The sequence below is a fragment of the Amblyomma mixtum genome, chromosome 7, assembly GCF_055824585.1.
Source record: "Amblyomma mixtum isolate Tamu chromosome 7, ASM5582458v1, whole genome shotgun sequence".
Classification (NCBI taxonomy): domain Eukaryota; kingdom Metazoa; phylum Arthropoda; class Arachnida; order Ixodida; family Ixodidae; genus Amblyomma; species Amblyomma mixtum.
This window is the reverse complement of record NC_143018.1, coordinates 32,392,255-32,409,519: the sequence shown is the minus strand read 5'-3', so window position 1 is coordinate 32,409,519 and position 17,265 is coordinate 32,392,255. Positions and strand designations below refer to the sequence as shown.

Genomic DNA, 17,265 nt, shown 5'->3' with positions numbered 1-17,265 from the left:
GTGTTCAAGTACTTGGAGACTGGAGCCGGAAAAAAAGACATTAGTATCGTCGGCATACATCATGATATTAGGAGTTCATGGAATGTTTACAATGTCATTAATATAGAGAATAAATAAAAGTGGTCCTAAAATTGAGCCCAGAGGGACACCGAATTTTATCATACCCAAATTGGATTTTACATCATGAATCTGAGTGTACTGTATCCGTGCAGTTAGATAACTTTCCAAAAGTGAATTTGCCACTCCACGGATCCCGTAAGTCTTTAATTTATGGAGCAGTATTTATGTTGCACAGAATCGAAAGCTTTGCGCAGATAAAGAAAAATTCCAACAGAAAAAAGCTTAGTTTCAAAATTGTTAATTATAGAGTTCTTAATATCTAACAGAGCAGATTCTGTTGATTTACCGGCCTGAAAGCCATACTGCTGGGGACAGATAAGATGTTTAGCTTGTAAGAAATTGCTTAGTCGCCTGTAGAGTACACGCTCAGCTAACTTCGAAAACAGAGGCAGTACCGAAATAGGACGGTAATTATTTGGGTCATTTTTGTTGCCTCCTTTGAATAGAACGGTAACGCGCGCGACTTTTAATTTGCTAGGGAATACACCAGAAAGTAGCATTCTGTTACAAATATGCGTAAGAGGGCCAGCAATAATATTTACAGCACATTTGATAGGAAAAGCAGCAACTTCGTCATCTCCAGGTGAGCAGGTGTTCCTAAAAGAATTAATGATAGAAACAACTTCATCCACTGAAGTAGGGGACAAAAATATAGATTCAGTACTGCAAGAGGGTAAGTATGAGTCTACGGTCCGAGTTGAACGACAGCTAGCAGAGGGTCGGTATGCTCCGGCAGCTAAAAAGTGTTCATTCAGCATATTGGCAAGTGAAACTCCAGCATAATTCACCCCATTGACTTTCAGCTCAGAGGGAAGATGATTCTTCCTGTTCCCTATAATAACGTTAATACCTTGCCAAAGTAATTTAGGATTGTGTAAGATTGACGAAAACTTATTAATATAGAAAAAAGATTTAGCCTTCTTTAGATCTGAGTTTAATTTATTTCAAAACTTCTTAAACTTAACTAAATCATCCGGGCATCGCGTTTCCAAAAAACGTGAGAACATTTAATTTGTTTCAAAAGTGCTCCTGTCATCCATTCTTTTCTAGCCTTTCTATGTTTTTTTTTATTGCTTGAGTTGGGAACGCAGCGTAATAGCATTCAAGCAGCTTCTGAATAAATAAATATGTGTGTGAAAAAATCACACATTGGAGCTTATCTCTCCAATGCGTGCTTGTGAGTGCCGATTGCATGGCTACGAGTGTTATGAAGTGCTTTAAAGTTCTTCAATACTTTTCAGAATGCTTATGAATGAGCTGGCTTCTTTATTTTAATGTTGCCATAAAATGTGCTAGAGCTACTGCATACATTCCTAGAGTTGCGCGTTTGTTTTCCCTGCAACGCTCATGCCTATATTGGCTAAACATGATCACATAGTTGAAAAGCATCCATAAATTGCTGAGAAGCCAACTCTTGCATCGTTGAGGACTAGACCGTTGCTGAGAGTTCATTCTTACACCTATTACTCGTACTATGCGGCATTTTATTTTGTCCAAGTGCAAATTTTAGCTGGAAACGATGTTTTGTTATCAAAAACGCGATTTTATTACAAGTGTTTGCTGATTGTTAATGGTAGAGTAAATCGACCAACAAGCCATTTGTTTTTTTTATGATACTCGGCTGCTGACCCGAAAGACGCGGGTTCGGTCCCGGCCGCGGCGGTTGAATTTCTATGGAGGCAAAATTCTTGAGGCCCGTGTACTGTGCGATAGTGCAGGTTAAAGAACCCCAGGTGGTGGAAATTTCCGGAGCCCTTCGCTACGTCGTCTGTCATAGCCTGAGTCGCTTTGGGGCGTTAAACCCTATAAACCAAACCAAACCAAACCAAACCAAACCAAACCAAACCTTTTCATTACTAAAAAATTATTCACACCGTGCGGATCAAAGCCGTGCAGTGGCTAGCGCGCAGGAGCGCTCAAAGGCTTTTAAAAGTGGCGCCAAAAACCGCGCCTCTTGGTGTGTAAAAATGACAGAAGCAAGAGTATGTGTACATGTTTTTTCATTTTTTTTTCTGCGTGTAGGTATGTTCTAATAATAAAAATGGCCAGAGCGGTTAAGTATATTGAATATTTTGCCAATTTTATAGTTGTGTTTGCAAATTTCACACCAGGAGTATTTTTATAGTTGGTTTTTGTTGCGAGCATTTTCTGCGCGGTTTTTGAACGTTATCTTGGTGCGTATGGTGCTTCATTGGCAAGGACGGCTACAAAGTGGACGAAGAAGAGGAAATTCCACGGCAACCTATGCACCCTGGCCAATCCCCCGCCGTGGGTATGTGCCATTCAGCCCGAGGACATCATCATCATCATCATCATCAATTTACAAGAAACGAAACGAACGAGGAGCCAGCGCGTCGAAGTGCTAGGCATGGAGGAAGACTCCATGGTGCTAGGTTCTCAAATATTTGGCGGGAGTGCGCCATGTGACACTTTCAACGTGGAAGAAGCTACCGCTTCAAGATTTTGTTTCAACGATATTGAGATCCTACGCGACTTTCTGCGGGAGTCGGCATTGTGCAGGAAACGCAGGAAAGGCATGCTTCACCTAATCGAACACACTGATGGGAGGAGTGGTGTGGCGTGCAGCATAAACGCCTGTTGCAACGAATGTGGTGAGACAAGCTCGTTCCGAACATCTATGCGATCGCAAAGAGGCGTGTTTCAAGTCGAAAGCCTTTAATGCCTCATCGTTGTCGACGGTTGTCAGCAGAGGTGTCACGCTTTTCGGCTGGTCGGTGATGACTATGATAACTTCATTTTCTGCCAGAAAGGAGGCCCCCTACTCCTTCATGACCCCCCGTCCCCGGCACTGCCCGGCACGCAGGCCTTGGCGACGGGGGCCGGGACCTCCGCGATTGGTCGAAGTGATTATGACATCAAAGTGCGCGGATTCGAAATAATGAGGTCACTCACGGATGCCTGTCGCCCTCTTTTGAAGCAGACGACAACTAATATAAAAAAGTTGTCCTCTACTCCGACAGGTGGCGTAAGACGTCCGCGGGTGACCACATTACATACTTTATACAGTCTCGCAGTGCCAAACAGTGCGCCAGGAGAGGCCTTCGCCTTGCAGCACTTTAAGAGCCGAAGTAGTGCTCCCTGAAATTCATTTTTAAAGTAAATGAACAGTTTGTTTATGCGCTACGGACGCGTTTAAAAACATTTCTGGCTGGCCGTACGTATGATATGCGCTGTTCAGAACCTTCCTCCAACGCCTGCGAAGTTTGCATCATACACTGCGGGCTTACTTCATGCAACAACGACTTCATGCAACAGTTACGAAGCTCATCGGAAAGCAAGGAACGTTGTAGAAAAAAAGACAAACATGAAGAAAGGCTTTGGGGAAAATACGAAAAAAAGCCAGAAAGTGCGTGTATTCTGCTGGTACATTTTGAACTGTTTTAGTGTATGTGCGAACACAATAGTGTGTTTTGCTCAGAATCATGCAAATTGGATTTTGAGGAAGGAAATGGCGTAGCATCTGATTCACATATCTCGTTTTTTTTTTAAATGTTCGAACTTTGGTGTGCTTTACTGGAAAACCATCAAAACTATTACGCCACGCCGAAATTTTGTCAGATTATACTGAAATTTCTTGCAAGTAGTCTGAACCTAAAACATTAAAAACTATTTGAGTTATAATTCTGATATTATAACTCATGTCTCTCTTACGGTACGTGACAAGTGAGGACAATATTTTTTTTTGTGTGGTGAATGTAGGAACTCATTTTTTCGGTTCGGATTCAAGCGACTGCCATGTGAGTGTGAGGGCGAGTGTGAGTGTGTGGGCGAGCAGATCCGAAAACCTGGTCAGGGCGCGAGACCACGTCAGCAAGGCGGCAGCGAGGGGCGCCAAGGTTGTGTGCCTTCCTGAGTTCTTTGGCTTTCCATGTGCCATCCAGAACTTCCATAAGTACGCCGAGCCAATCCCTGGGGAAAGCAGCGTGTACCTTTCGGACGTGGCCAGTGATAACAACGTCTATCTCATCGGTGGAACAATAACTGAACGTGTAAACGACAAGCTCTACAACACGTCTTGTGCATGGTCCCGACGGCAAGATGGTGGCCAAGTACCGCAAGTTGCATCTCTATGAAGTCGACATTCCTGGAAAAATGACGATAAGCGAGTCGGAATGCTTCGCGGCGGGCAACAGCCTGACAACGTTCGACACTCCTTACTGCAGGGTGGGCCTTGGAATCTGCTACGACCTACGCGTTCCAGGGTTGGCGTCACTCTACTCCCAGCTGGGCTGCAAACTTCTGTGCTACCTCGGGGCTTTCAACATGGTGACGGGTCCGCTTCACTGGGACCTGATTCAACGGACTAGAGCTATCGACAATCAGGTGTACTATCGGGGACAAAAATGGTATACTCCACGCGGCGGGAGCCGGAGCAACGGAAAACTGCGTTGCAGCGCCATCTACAGGCGGCATCTGGGATCGAGACAGCCAATGCGTGACCTATATTATCAGCAGGCATGTCGCTTGACTCGTTTCAATGTCTCGTGCTTTAGCTCTCCAAAATACCCCAGTTTTCCGTTGCTCAGGCTCCCGCCGGGTGGAGTATACCACTTTTGTCCCCGTTAGTACGTCGCATCGGCTTCGGCCGCCACGGACAAAGCGCTTGTTACGTCACGTGGGGTCACAACATGTTGGTAGACCCGTTCTGCAAGGTCGTTGCTTCGGCGGGCGCCAAGGCTATGGAAGGCTGGCGAACACAACGACTTTCTTTGCTCCCTAAAAAATGTTTCCTAAAAAAATTCCTGAATGATGACACCAGCAAAGAGCAGAATATCCACGCAGAGGTGTTAAGACACGCCACCGATATTCCCACCACCCTCTCCAAACCTCACTCGTAATGAGTACGCAGTATACTGCACATGTCAAAGCACTATCAAACCCCAATATACTCTCGACATACAGAGGATACCAAGAAGTTCATTCCTCACCCGTTTGCTTGCTCTTCATTAACTGTAGATAAATGCTTCAGCCTTCCCGTTCATATTTAAAACCCTACAACACCTACCCCAACACTTACACCTTATTTTTTCGTATAGCTGACCTTTCCCTTTAAGAAAACCACTCCGACATGTCTAACTGCGCTCCCCACACAGCGTGCCCATTAGGAGCAAGGAAATGGCGGTAGAAGCGTTGGTAGAATACTGGACAGGGCGTCTGAAGAACAATTTTCTCTTCCTCAGGCTCTATTTTTCTCACCATAAACAGCCATGAATCCATACATGAGATTTATCTAGAATCTGCTGCGCAATTTCCCACCCCGTGATTCCGCGACTGCTAAAATGTAGAAAAAATGCCGACGGTGTTCTCTTTTTTTTTCTTTACTGGCATAAATAGAGCATAATTGGCACAACCACGCGCGCTGCACACAAACAAACATGCACAAAATCGCACACATGCATTCGCCAGTGCCATGGGTATTTTTCGCTCCATATGCTAATAAATGCTCTTCTGTATCTATACCAAATGTTCTACATAGCGGACCTGAATTCGCGCTGAGCCACACATCCGATAGTCATGTGTGGTGCGTTTTTACATTATTTTAATGGAGGCGAAATCCGAATTCCATGTTCCCGCCAGCTGGTGAGTGCTGTCTCACTGAATATAAACAGCCACGAGCGACGATAAAAGCTTCTGAAGCTTTTCGTCGCCATCTCGAATGCATCAGCTTTGTTCGACATTCGGATTCCTGTGAGTAGCTTAATCGTTGTTAGAAGGCATAGGAGAAGATTTGAGCGCTTTCTAGGAGCCTATTAGGGACTAGTTGAAGCAACAGCTTTCCCTTTTGTAAAAGAATGGCGTTTACGAGGTTCGGCATCGCCATCGTACAGCTGCCTGTGAGGGCAAGCAAATCCGAAAACCTGGCCAGAGCCAGGGACCACGTCAGCAATGCTGCCGCAAGGGGCGCCAAAATCGTCTGCTTGCCTGAGTTCTTCGGATTTTCCTGTGGCGTTACAGACTTCGACAAATTCTCCGAGACAATCCCTGGGGACACCAGCGAGAGCCTTTCGAACACGGCCAGGGATAACAACGTTTATCTCGTCGGCGGCACAATGGTTGAACGGGTAGATGGCAAGCTATACCACACTTGTCTCGTCTACGGTCCCAACGGCGAGATGCTTGCCAAGCACCGCAAGCTCCATCTCTTCGACGTCGACATTCCTGGAAAGATCACTGTCAGGGAGTCGCAGTGGTTCACGGCTGGCAACAGCCTGGCGACTTTCGAAACTCCTTACTGCAAGGTGGGCCTAGGTATCTGCTACGATATTCGCTTTCCAGAAATGGCGTCACTCTACTCCCAGCTTGGCTGCAAGCTACTGTGCTACCCCAGCGCTTTCAGCATGGTGACGGGTCCGCTTCACTGGGAGTTGATTCAACGGAGCAGGGCTCTCGACAACCAGGTGTACGTCGCGTCGGCTTCGCCGGCAACGGATAAAAGGGCTTCGTATGTCACGTGGGGTCACAGTATGTTGGTGGACCCAATGGGAAATGTCGTTGCTTCGGCGGAGGCTGACGAAGACATAGTCTTCGGCGACGTCGATCTGGAGCTATTGGAGTCTATGAGGAATCAGCTACCCACCACAAGACACAAGAGGAACGACCTTTACGACGTCGTGAGCATAAACAGTGCGAACAGTGCACATAATGCGGGATAAGAGACATGACAGCGCTAACGCTTTTTCTGACATGGTTTAGCCCCAGCAACTAAGCCTTACAAGTTTAGAATGACATTAGTGTCATTGCTCACTAGTAACCAACAGATTTTTAACATTAACCAGCGTTACGTGGTGGTTTGTTGTCGTTGTTTGTGAAAAAAAGTTTTCGCGAGAGAAAATTTATTTTCTGTACCGCAGCTTTGTGCACGTCTTTGCACTTGGCGCAATTACAGCGTTCTCTCCACTGACGTGATTTCACGGTGCCACTGTATCATCGATGTGCGCTACGTTGTGCCGGTCACCCAACTGCATTTTGGCGACTCAGAGCTTTCGAAGGGAGACCAACATGAATACCTAAGTTCTGATTTATTTTTTCCAGTTCACAAAATTCTTGTACCATCACCATCACCAGCCTCGCTACACCCAAAGAACGACAAGAAACTTTTTCCCATTTTTCTCCAATAAACCCTGTCCTGCGCCAGGTACGACAACCTTACACCAGCAAACTTCCTATTCTAATCCGCCTGTCTATATGCCCCCCCCCCCCCCCCCCCCCCCCCCGGCTACTCTTGCAGTTCCTTGGAATGCACTCCGTTACCTTTAACGAGCCTCACTTACCTTGCATTCGCATTACATGCCCTGTCCATACCCATTTCTTCTCCTTTATTTCTCCTTTGATCTCATTAGATGGAGTTTGTTCCGTGACCTTAGTAAACACCCTATAAGCCACCGACAGTAAGCTATCGGCCTGTGTTCCTGTTAGCCGTACACATCACTTTTTTATGGGTTAAGACGATGTTAGTTTTCTTCAAAGATTCTGGTGCGCTCGAGGTCGTGAGGCATTCTGTATACGCAGCGAAATGTTTTTCTAGCTTAATCTCCTTACTGTCCTTCAACAGACATGTAGCTATTGATCCTCACCAGATACTTTCCCCCTTTGAATTGCTTCTAAGGCTGTCTTCGTCTTTCGTTCGTGGTGGGATGTCGAACGCTTACACTCCCCTGCCTCCATCATTATAGTCCTCATTATTTCGGCTACTTCTAGATATCAGTAGAAATCTTTGGCTACCTTAACTATCTTATCTATATTAGCAATTACGTTGTCCTTTTTTTCTCTTTGCGCTACCATATGATTGATTTGTATGCGTAGTTTTATGCGAGTAATTACTCATTGGCAACCACCCAAGCGCAGCCATACGGCTACAAAGGAAAGCTATACAGCTTTCTCAGAAACTTCGTAGTTAAAGAAAAATTCGTCCTGGTCCGGGGTTCGAATCCGGGACCACCGCTTCACCGGAGCAGTCGCTCTACCAATTGAGCTAACCGGGACGGCAAGCTTATGGTAGTTCGAGCACGAATTGATTAATAACTCGAAATGGGAACTGTGTTGGTCAAATGTTTTAGGGGAAACTCCCAAGGTGGAGTAGATTTGTAATAAGGGAGTAATTACTCATTGGCAACCACCCGAGCGCAGCCATACGGCTACAAAGGAAAGCTATACAGCTTTCTATAAAACTTCGTAGTTAAAGAAAAATTCGTCCTGGTCCGGGGTTCGAACCCGGGACCACCGCTTCACCGGAGCAGTCGCTCTACCAATTGAGCTAACTGGGACGGCAAGCTTATGGTAGGGCGAGGTTTCCCCTTCGGGGTTTCCCCTAAAACATTTGACCAACCCATGGATTTGTACTTCTTTTTTTGTGTGTTTCGTACTTTCTAAGAAAAAATGAATAAATCATTTCAAGTCCTTATACATAAAAGCACAACGATGATGTTCTCGTGAAAAAAAATTCAGTCATGCGTGAACTTTTTGTTTTTTGCGGATTGCTTCTTAGGCTAGGTTTGTTATTATTTGCCACCTTAAGGCGGCGGCCATTGCAAAAAATAAATAAAAAATTGGCAGTGGCTTAGCTCAGCTATGCTAGGATATACGTAGCGAGAGCTACCTTGCCGTCTGCGCTTGGCAAGGCGTTCTTCTCTTTGCTCAGGGGTTTCTGGCGCTCGTTTAGCCTTCTGATATTTATTGTGTGGCCAAGTGCCAGGCGACGACTTTTGGGTCCGAAGAAGTGGTCTTCTCCTAACGATACCTCCATATAGCGGCGGCTATAGTCTCCTTTTCGTCACCCAAACAAAGCGATTGTAATATACTGAGTCGTATCACATCAACTTTTATACACACAGCTGCCCGTACGTAGTTTATCCACACGACCCCACACGCGGCCGTGGCGGCGGCCGAGCTCTGACGTCATGCGCCGCGCACCATGCTGCTCCTCTCTGGTTTCGCGCATGCGCACTATCAGCCTCCCAGGCTCAAGGCGAACTAACCGACAGCGTAGTGTAGCTCTCGCTACAACAATTTTGCCGCCAAATTTTAGCTAGGCAAGTGATTACCAAATTAACATCGTGTACCATAATTACTTTGGGCAAGAACGAACTCATTATCATGGAAGGACACCGCTCTCAAGAATTCGAGTTTGCCATTTTGAATATTTTGCTGTATGTTTAAAATCACATAGTCGACTGCCGCGGTCAGCCTCTTCGGCCAAGGTTTGGTTTCGGCCTCAGGTTTCCTCAAATAGCCGTTTTGCTTTCAATGTCTTCGTCAGCCTCCCTGCTTGAAGGCGGCGAATGGCTCCGCAGAGCTTATTTCGGCTGAAACCGAAAATCCAGAGTTGGCTTGCAACTGCAGATGGCATTGCCCGGACTGAGACAGCGAGCAAGGACCGTGAGATGGTGCGGAAAGTCAAGCTGTGCAATATTTATTTTTTTAATACGGACACAACAAAGTGAGCATCGCTGCACATGACGTGTGTTTTAATAGTAAGATAGTATTCTGCGGAAAAAGCGATTACGATATGAACCGAAGTCTACAGACCTGTATTCTAATGTGTAGATATATCCTAATAGGTCCTAATTCCTGAATAAAACAATGTATTCGTGTTAACAGCTAACGCTCATTGTCATCTTCACCGAGCTCATTGTCATCTTCACTGAGCTCATTGTCATCTTCGTTGGTAGCACTGCTGTCTGCCCAAAGCTCTAGTCGAATGTCTGGAAGGTCTTCGCAATTCACTTCCGTCTCCCTGTGAATTGAAAATAGATAATTTATGTTGGAAGGCGAGAGAACGCGGCTACAGCGATTAAAGACAAACATGTTTTTGCAGAATCACGACGAAAACGTGCTCGCCACTTGTTCTATATTTTGCCACTGGTCTCCCATGTTTACACAGTCCTCCGGTAGCTCCTCCGCTAAATGCATAGTAAAGATCAGTTCACTACGGTATGAAATGTTGTAGTTACATTTACTTCACGAAACAGCCTGCTTCCGGGAAATGTTGTTGTTTCCATTGAGCCGTTTGCAGACCTCTCCCGTCGTCAAGTTGCTGCGCTCCTCGACCATCTCACTTAAACACACGTCCATTCATGTGCACGTACACAGTGCGCGATGTTTATATGCAATACTGAAACTCTTAATGCCAGCACGCCGGAACTTTACCAAAAGCTTTCTGGTACTCCGTCGCCATTGTGAGATTTTGTAGAGAGTACAACGAAGAGCTTGTTTATTAAAATGAGCCAAGCGGCTAGTATCACTTCCCGCTAATAAGCTCAATACACCTTTCAAACTCAACAGTTAAACTTCCTTAGCCCCAATCAGTCCAGCGGTGCGTACTCTGGATTTGACCAACCACGATAAATTTGGTGGAGGCCGGAAATCGTCCTGTGGTGTATGAATCTTACACGAGAGCCATAACAAGCGCCTAAAAACAACGCCACCCTTGAACGTGGGGCCGTTGCATACACTTCCCTTCCTCTTTTCAGCTCCATATAAGGCGCATGTATTAAAACTGCCGTAAAGTGAGTTTTTTCCTGATATTTTTTATATTTTTTTGCGTTTAGATCCATCGAAATATGACCGCTGAAGCTGGGAGAGAGAGAGAGAGCTCTTTAATGAAAAAAATTCAGTGGGCACTTTGGCTCTCTAAATGCTGCAAGCCGAAAGCGTTTCCTGGCGCACTGTTTGTTTTTATTTACTTTTTGCATATTTTGTTTTTTTTTTTATTTTTGCTCCTTTACATATTTTTATTGTTTCTATTCTTATTTTCATATCATATTTTTATTTTGTTTTTATTTTTGTTGAATTTCTTATTTTTATTTTTTTTTATTTTTCCTTTTCTTGACTTCATTCCTTTTATTGTATTTATGAAACCCGTGCATTCACTAGATGCGCCTCTATTCATGCTCGAACCTTGAGCCTTCGTGGCGGAGTGGTAGCGTCTCCGCTTCAAACGCCAAAGGCCCTGGTTTGATTCCAACCCTCGGCGCAGTTTCTTTTTAAGCAGTGACACCGAAAGGCGGACAAATCTGCCGACACGTCTGTCGACACGGCTACCGACGCATCTGCCGACACGGCTGCCGACGCGTCTGCTAACGACAGTATGAGGCATTAAAGGCTTTCACCTTAAAAGAGATTTTAGCCGGCGTGAATATTCGCTGACATGCTACTCTGCATAGGGGAGGGACAGGGGAGTACAGATGGAAGAAGGGTGGTAGAAAAGAGTGCGGCCATTAAAAAGGGTTGTGACGCAATAGTTCACTGCATGATGGCTTGTTTGAACGAGACCGAAGTCAAGTTCAGTGCATGTACAGCGGGGTGATCAAGTCTTCGGGCAACTGAGAGTTTATCTAAAACACACAATGGCATTTAAGTAGGCAAATAAGTATATCATTGCACGTCGCTGCCGCCACTAGCAGCCTAAAGGACCTAATATAGAGTCCACACTGAGTGGCACTTGGATGACGGACGGCATGCATTGTTCATAGTGCGCACGTTCGTTGGCGTAAGCTCGACATTCGAAGAGAATATGAAATGCAGTTTCAATTGAGCCGCAATTGTCACAACACAGACTGTCACAACACGGACTGTCTGCTTGCTTGTGAACGCTATTGTGGACTGTTCGTAAATGCAGCATTAAGACAAAGGAGATGATAAGCTGGGATATTATCTCTGCTCCCAATCAAGTGATGTGGTTTGAAGCACCGTTCGTAAAACTGACTGAAACTCGCCTTTAGTTTCCACCTTATCATCTCCTGAGTAGGTATGCAACTACAAATCGCCGCATAACAGCTTACCCCGAATCTGGCAGTTTGAAGACATTTCGCTGAAGTTTGGTCTTTACACCGGTGTTTTCGCAGATTATCTTGGCGAGGGTTGTCTCCCTTATCGACTGAAGTTGTTCTACGTAAACCAGGAAACGTGAAACAAGGAATGAATCAAAATTGTCACAATCTGTCCTTCAACTTCAACTTGTGCCATGGCGCTCTTTGACCGCAGATGCCTTTGCGCTATAAAAATTCATTCATGATAAAAAATTATTCGTTCAAAAATTCGTTCATCATCATGATATGTAGCAAGAAGTTGAGACGCAAGGAATAAAAAGTATGTTGTAAACAGTACAGAGCCACAAAAATGGCAGGCTCAAATGTTACAACAACACAGGCCTCAGTAGGTTAGGATGAAAAGCAATATATAAAAGCTGTCCTTGTGAATACTTTTCTAGAGTAGGGACATCTGACTTGTGTAACTGATTGAAAGGTTGCACAGTGTCTCTTCTTATATACAAGTAGTGTTTTGTACGCCCGTCAAGCCAAATTCATTTCGGTTTTGTGTTCCATGCCCATCAGCATAGTGTAGGGGTGTTAAACAAACCTGATTGATTTCAAGTGTCTTTTCACATCTTTATGTTCTTTTTCTTGAGCCAAAAACTAATTTTACTCCACGGATACAGTCTATACCAATAATGTGACGTAGTACACAACAAACCTATCCAGTAGGTAACAGGACCCTTCAAATAAGCTGACCCTAAATTTATACGCAACAAAGAACATACAAAGATAAGAAACGATGCATGCAAAATAAAGCATTGATGTTTTTTTTGGAAATGAATGGCTTTTCTGCATGACGACAAAAAAAAACATGGAAAATTTCGCCATAATTTCGTTTAATAGATAATGTTGTGCAAGACGTTGATAGGCTGGGGACGAATCGACTATTCGGCGTCATTTTGCATCAGTCAGCAATTACAGTAACGCGACCACTGAGCAGTTTTTTCACTATGAAGCCAGAATATACATTTCGAAAATTCCAACGTTGTTATCGCATCATAAGGAAGCCACCGAATTGTCATAGCACTCTACATGAATGGTATACAAAGGAAACACGGTCATTCGTAACCATACTACGCTTCAAAGAGGGGACGTAAAGTGCATCAAATGCATGTAAGTAAGAATAGAATATAAATGAGACCGCGAATAACTATTCAACCCTGTGCAAAGGCCAATACTGCCACTTGCCTGGAGTGAAGGATCCGGCCTGCTCTCCGTGCTCGTAGTAGAAACGGTCTCCCCGCTTGAGCCTCTCGAACATGTCTGCCACTAGGCACACGAAGGTCGCTCCCATGGAGGCGCCTGGCACTGAGGGCTCGTTCAGACCCGCAGAAAAGAAGTCGATGTCACGGACGTCCCTGCGACGTGAGTTCCTGGATCAGCTCTCGTTTGCGTGTGTCTGCCCGACTTTCTGGAGGGCTCCAGCGGGAGTTTGCCGCATACAAAAAGTACGTGCAATTTGGCAGCACTTTTGAATGTATCCGAATCGGTGATGGGCATAACAAGTATAGCGGTCAATAGGTTTTATTATTTTTATTTATATATACTGCAGCCTTTCATGAGGCTATGACAGAAGGAGATAAAAAAAAAAACTCAGAAGCAAATGGCCGCAGTGAGCGGAATACGAGACACTATGAATGCGCAACGAAATGCGCAGTAAAAACATGTAGAAATCGCAGGATGTAAAATTGTTCGAAAGGCAAAGCACGAGAAAGGCCATAAAGGCAGATCCATATTGCTACAGTGCGCGGGGAAAAAAAAAGTTATTTTAATAATCAGTACGAGGAGCGGGAGGTGAAACTTTGTCACTGACGATGGCTTAGAAAATTTTGTAAAATTCACAAGTGACTCGAATCACATGTGAGTAAATTAACGCCTACAACAACTTTATACTTCTTGTGAAACGACTAGAGCAAAGTGGAGTTATCCCGGGCCCAGAGAGATGAGAAGAAAGGTAAAAAATATCTTGGAACAAAAATTAGTTGTATGTTTTTTTTCAATAAATATTTCCGATCCCTCTTACCTAATGATGAAAAGTGACGGGTGATGAAGCGAACATAGGACCCTTGCCTTATTCTGGCTGTAGTTCGACGCCCACTAAACCACTATCATCGCTGTTCCAGCCGTTCTAGCCGTTCCAGGCGCAGCATATCCCAAGTGTGGGACACGTTGACATTTACTCGCGCCAAACAGCATAGGGCAATATCCCAAGTCGTCTGGAACAATGCAACACGCCGTACTCGTCTTCTGGACCTCTTGCGCGTGTCAATCAACCTTTCCTATACTGGCGCACTTACTCATAAACTTTCGAATACAACTCGGCAGCTTCATAGGGCATCAACTGGAAGCGGGTGAGGTCCTCGAACGTCTCCAGACTGACGTTCCGGCAGAGTTTGACGTATTCAGCGTACGGCTGGATGCCGTGGTCGCGACCCCTCTGGGTGTCTATGGCGAACAGGTCGGAGCCGGTTGGGCTCCCGGGCTGCCGAAACAGGAGGTGGGTAACGGCGGTGTCGCCAAACCTGTTGATTAATCAAATCCGTGAGGTTTGAAAAGAGTGTTTTAATTCCATAAGTTGCAAAATTGTAGCCCTAAACTGGCAATCAGTAGTGGCCAGTTGTTTCTTTTTTATGTACACTCTCGGCCAGAAAAGCTTACGGGATGGTCCTGTGAGAGAAGAGATTTATTTACAAGCATTCACGCAAGCAAATCATTTGAACTTTCTGAGAGAGAGAGAGAGAGAGAGAGAGAGAGAAAGAAATTTCAATGAGAGGAAAATGTAGAGAGGTCTGCCGGTGGTAACATGGCCCTGGCCTGCTACTCCACAAAATTTCTAAGGATGTTTTGTACCGAGCGGGCTCCATCACCTGTCAAGATTGCCAGGCTGCTTGGTAGCGAGGCAGCGCAACGTCATTTTGTTGCGAAAGCACAACTTCACGAGGTGAGACCGGCTCACTGCGTGTGTCAAGCTTGACCTTGAGGGTGATATTGGCAAAACCATAAATAAATTCTCTAAATAAATATTGCCGCGACTGGGTTGCGAACCCAGATCAGGAACAAATCAGCTTCGCTGGCCACTCCTCTTGAGCACTATGCCATCGCCGCAGCTGATCACGCCTGAAGTTAAATTGCAACCCACTCTCGCGCTGTGCGTTGCACATCGTCGTCTTGTCGCCAGACACACCGACGAACCAGCAAAGCAAAACCATGAGCCCACTAGGCTGAACACAAGCTTTCGCGCGTCTACTCGGTTTAACTACGTTAAAAACCTACCGTTTTTTTCTTCCGAGAACACGAATCCAGTAAACATTTACGGCAAATAGTATGCACATAGGAAAAAGCTTTTTCAAGTGCGGCTTTCTTAGGTAGCATATATCCGCTGTCCAGTTAGAGCTCTGCATGACGCGTCATGTCGAAGGGAACAAAGGCAAGGTAGAGGGCGATTACCTGTCGGTAGCCTGCATTGGCTGCCTAATGAATCCGCGGAAGACGCCGTCCGCTGCACCGTTGTATGCAAAGGGTTGGAAGTAGACGTCCGCAAGCTGAATGGCTCCCGCTCCTGCGCCGTTCTCGTCAACTCTGCAGATCAGAAATGAAGCGCCATTGAAGCGTTTGCGGTGAAATGATTCTGCTGCTGCAGCCATCGTTGGGGACAATGGCCCGACGATCAGCAGTTTGAAAAACGCGGGGACTGACTTCGCAGAGTGCGGCTTCTGTCTGGCCTGCAGGTATTACCACTCACTCGCTGCCGTGAAGGCGAGGAGGACCAAACGAGGTATGCTACAGGACCTGCTGGAGAACATTGCACATAACAGATAGAAGCACTTTACAAAAGAAAAAAAGAAAATATGAACGCAAACGATAGGGCGAGTGACACATCTTTAAACTAATTAGACTTCTTAAAACAATCGCACAATGGAATACTGTGAAAGGGAAAGGACACTGAGGAAAAATGAAAAAAAAAAAATAACCAAAAACATCACAAACTATAAATCACCTCACAAGATGTTTGCACCACTACAAAAGGCAGAACCCTCTCGTCCAGTCAGGGCTGCAGGAACGCAAAAATAGTCCCTGGAATATTTCAGCTGTGTAGTATATTAATCAAACAATAAACGCCCCAATTGAAAGCATACTTTGGACTGGTAGATTTAAATGGCAGAAAGTGCTTCAAACACTGGTGAAATTAACAGATTAAGCCCGCACGGACACAGCTGTGCGGAGGCCTGCTGCGAGGTAGTGATGCATCGCCATTTTCCATCATGGCGTCGGCCGAGTCAGTTGTGTGGCCTGTGTGCCCTACACCGACAGTGCGTTGTTTTCCCAAGCAGGCGATCGCAGTTGGCTTCTTGAAGTGCTTCGCGTCGAGAGTGGGGTCAGTTCAAGTACGAATGCGCTCATCAAGAGCGCACCCAGGTGAGCGAGCGAACGCTTTACCAGTGGACAACGCAGACGTTGAAGGCGGGCCGAATGTTGTCCCCGAAGAAGCTGGCAGCGTTACAGTGATGGACAACACGCCAGTGCTGTGAAGCCGTATAAAGTGCGGTGGATGAGTATCCTCAAAAAAGAACATAAAGACTTAGCTGTCCGGAAAAAGTGTCGCGTGGAGCAGCGACGTGGTGAAGGCCGAGCTCATGGAGCTTGTCGACAACGTAAACACAGGTGGGGACCGATACAATGTGGACTGCATTGCAGAAGCTGCTGGCCATCTCGTTGTGCGCCTGCACTGTAAACACAAATAAACCCAAAAGGGAGTATAAATGGTGGCGGCCAATCTTTTTACTTCATTTGTGAAAACATTTACTCCACGAGTGTGGAGTAAAAAGGTGGACTAGTCCTTCATTTTACTCCCATGAGGGAATAATAGAGTAAAAATGAGGATTTACCTGCATGTACTCCAGTCTAGAAAGGGAGTTAATTGTGCCATATACTTGTGCCAAATACTTGTGCCAAATAATTGTGCCGTTAATTGTGCCAAATACTCGTTAATTGTGCCACCAGTGCCGAAATGGGGTAAAAAAATACCATTTTGTGCAATCCGCCCCGCCACCTAGCGTCTCGTCTGCTTCTGGTCAGTCGTCAGATAATGGCGGTGAGTGAAGACCGCTTGGTTACCATCGTCGCTGTATCTCTGCTCACTTGTGCTCCTTCACGGGTACATCGTACCGAATCGGGATCGGCGGTACGGGATCGGCGTACCGAAACCCAAAACACCGAGTTTTTGCTGAAGGGCGGCAGTAGCGCCGTCTGTCTTCTGCAGTGGAAAGCGTCACAAGGCGCCAAGGCGAGCGTTGCAAGGAGCGCGGGCCCT

At 45.7% G+C, this 17,265-nt stretch overlaps 1 protein-coding gene and 2 pseudogenes across 1 annotated transcript in view; 2 read left to right on the top strand and 1 right to left on the bottom strand.

The window, feature by feature from the left end:
• The first annotated feature begins 2,488 nt into the window (after positions 1 to 2,488).
• Positions 2,489 to 5,776, top strand: LOC149335573 (omega-amidase NIT2-like; annotated as a pseudogene).
• Positions 5,777 to 5,933: 157 nt separating this feature from the next.
• LOC149335572 (omega-amidase NIT2 pseudogene) lies at positions 5,934 to 6,794 on the top strand (annotated as a pseudogene).
• A 2,944-nt stretch (positions 6,795 to 9,738) lies between these two features.
• LOC149335571 (immunomodulatory peroxidase-like) overlaps positions 9,739 to 17,265 on the bottom strand; it is a 71,451-nt gene continuing 63,924 nt past the window's right edge. The window contains exons 13-17 of the mRNA XM_089553973.1: positions 15,402 to 15,533; positions 14,252 to 14,476; positions 13,143 to 13,312; positions 11,922 to 12,027; positions 9,739 to 9,874 (exon numbers count right to left, since the gene is read on the bottom strand). Coding sequence (XP_089410099.1) covers positions 9,739 to 9,874; positions 11,922 to 12,027; positions 13,143 to 13,312; positions 14,252 to 14,476; positions 15,402 to 15,533 — 769 coding nt within the window. The remainder of the gene's footprint in view (positions 9,875 to 11,921; positions 12,028 to 13,142; positions 13,313 to 14,251; positions 14,477 to 15,401; positions 15,534 to 17,265) is intronic.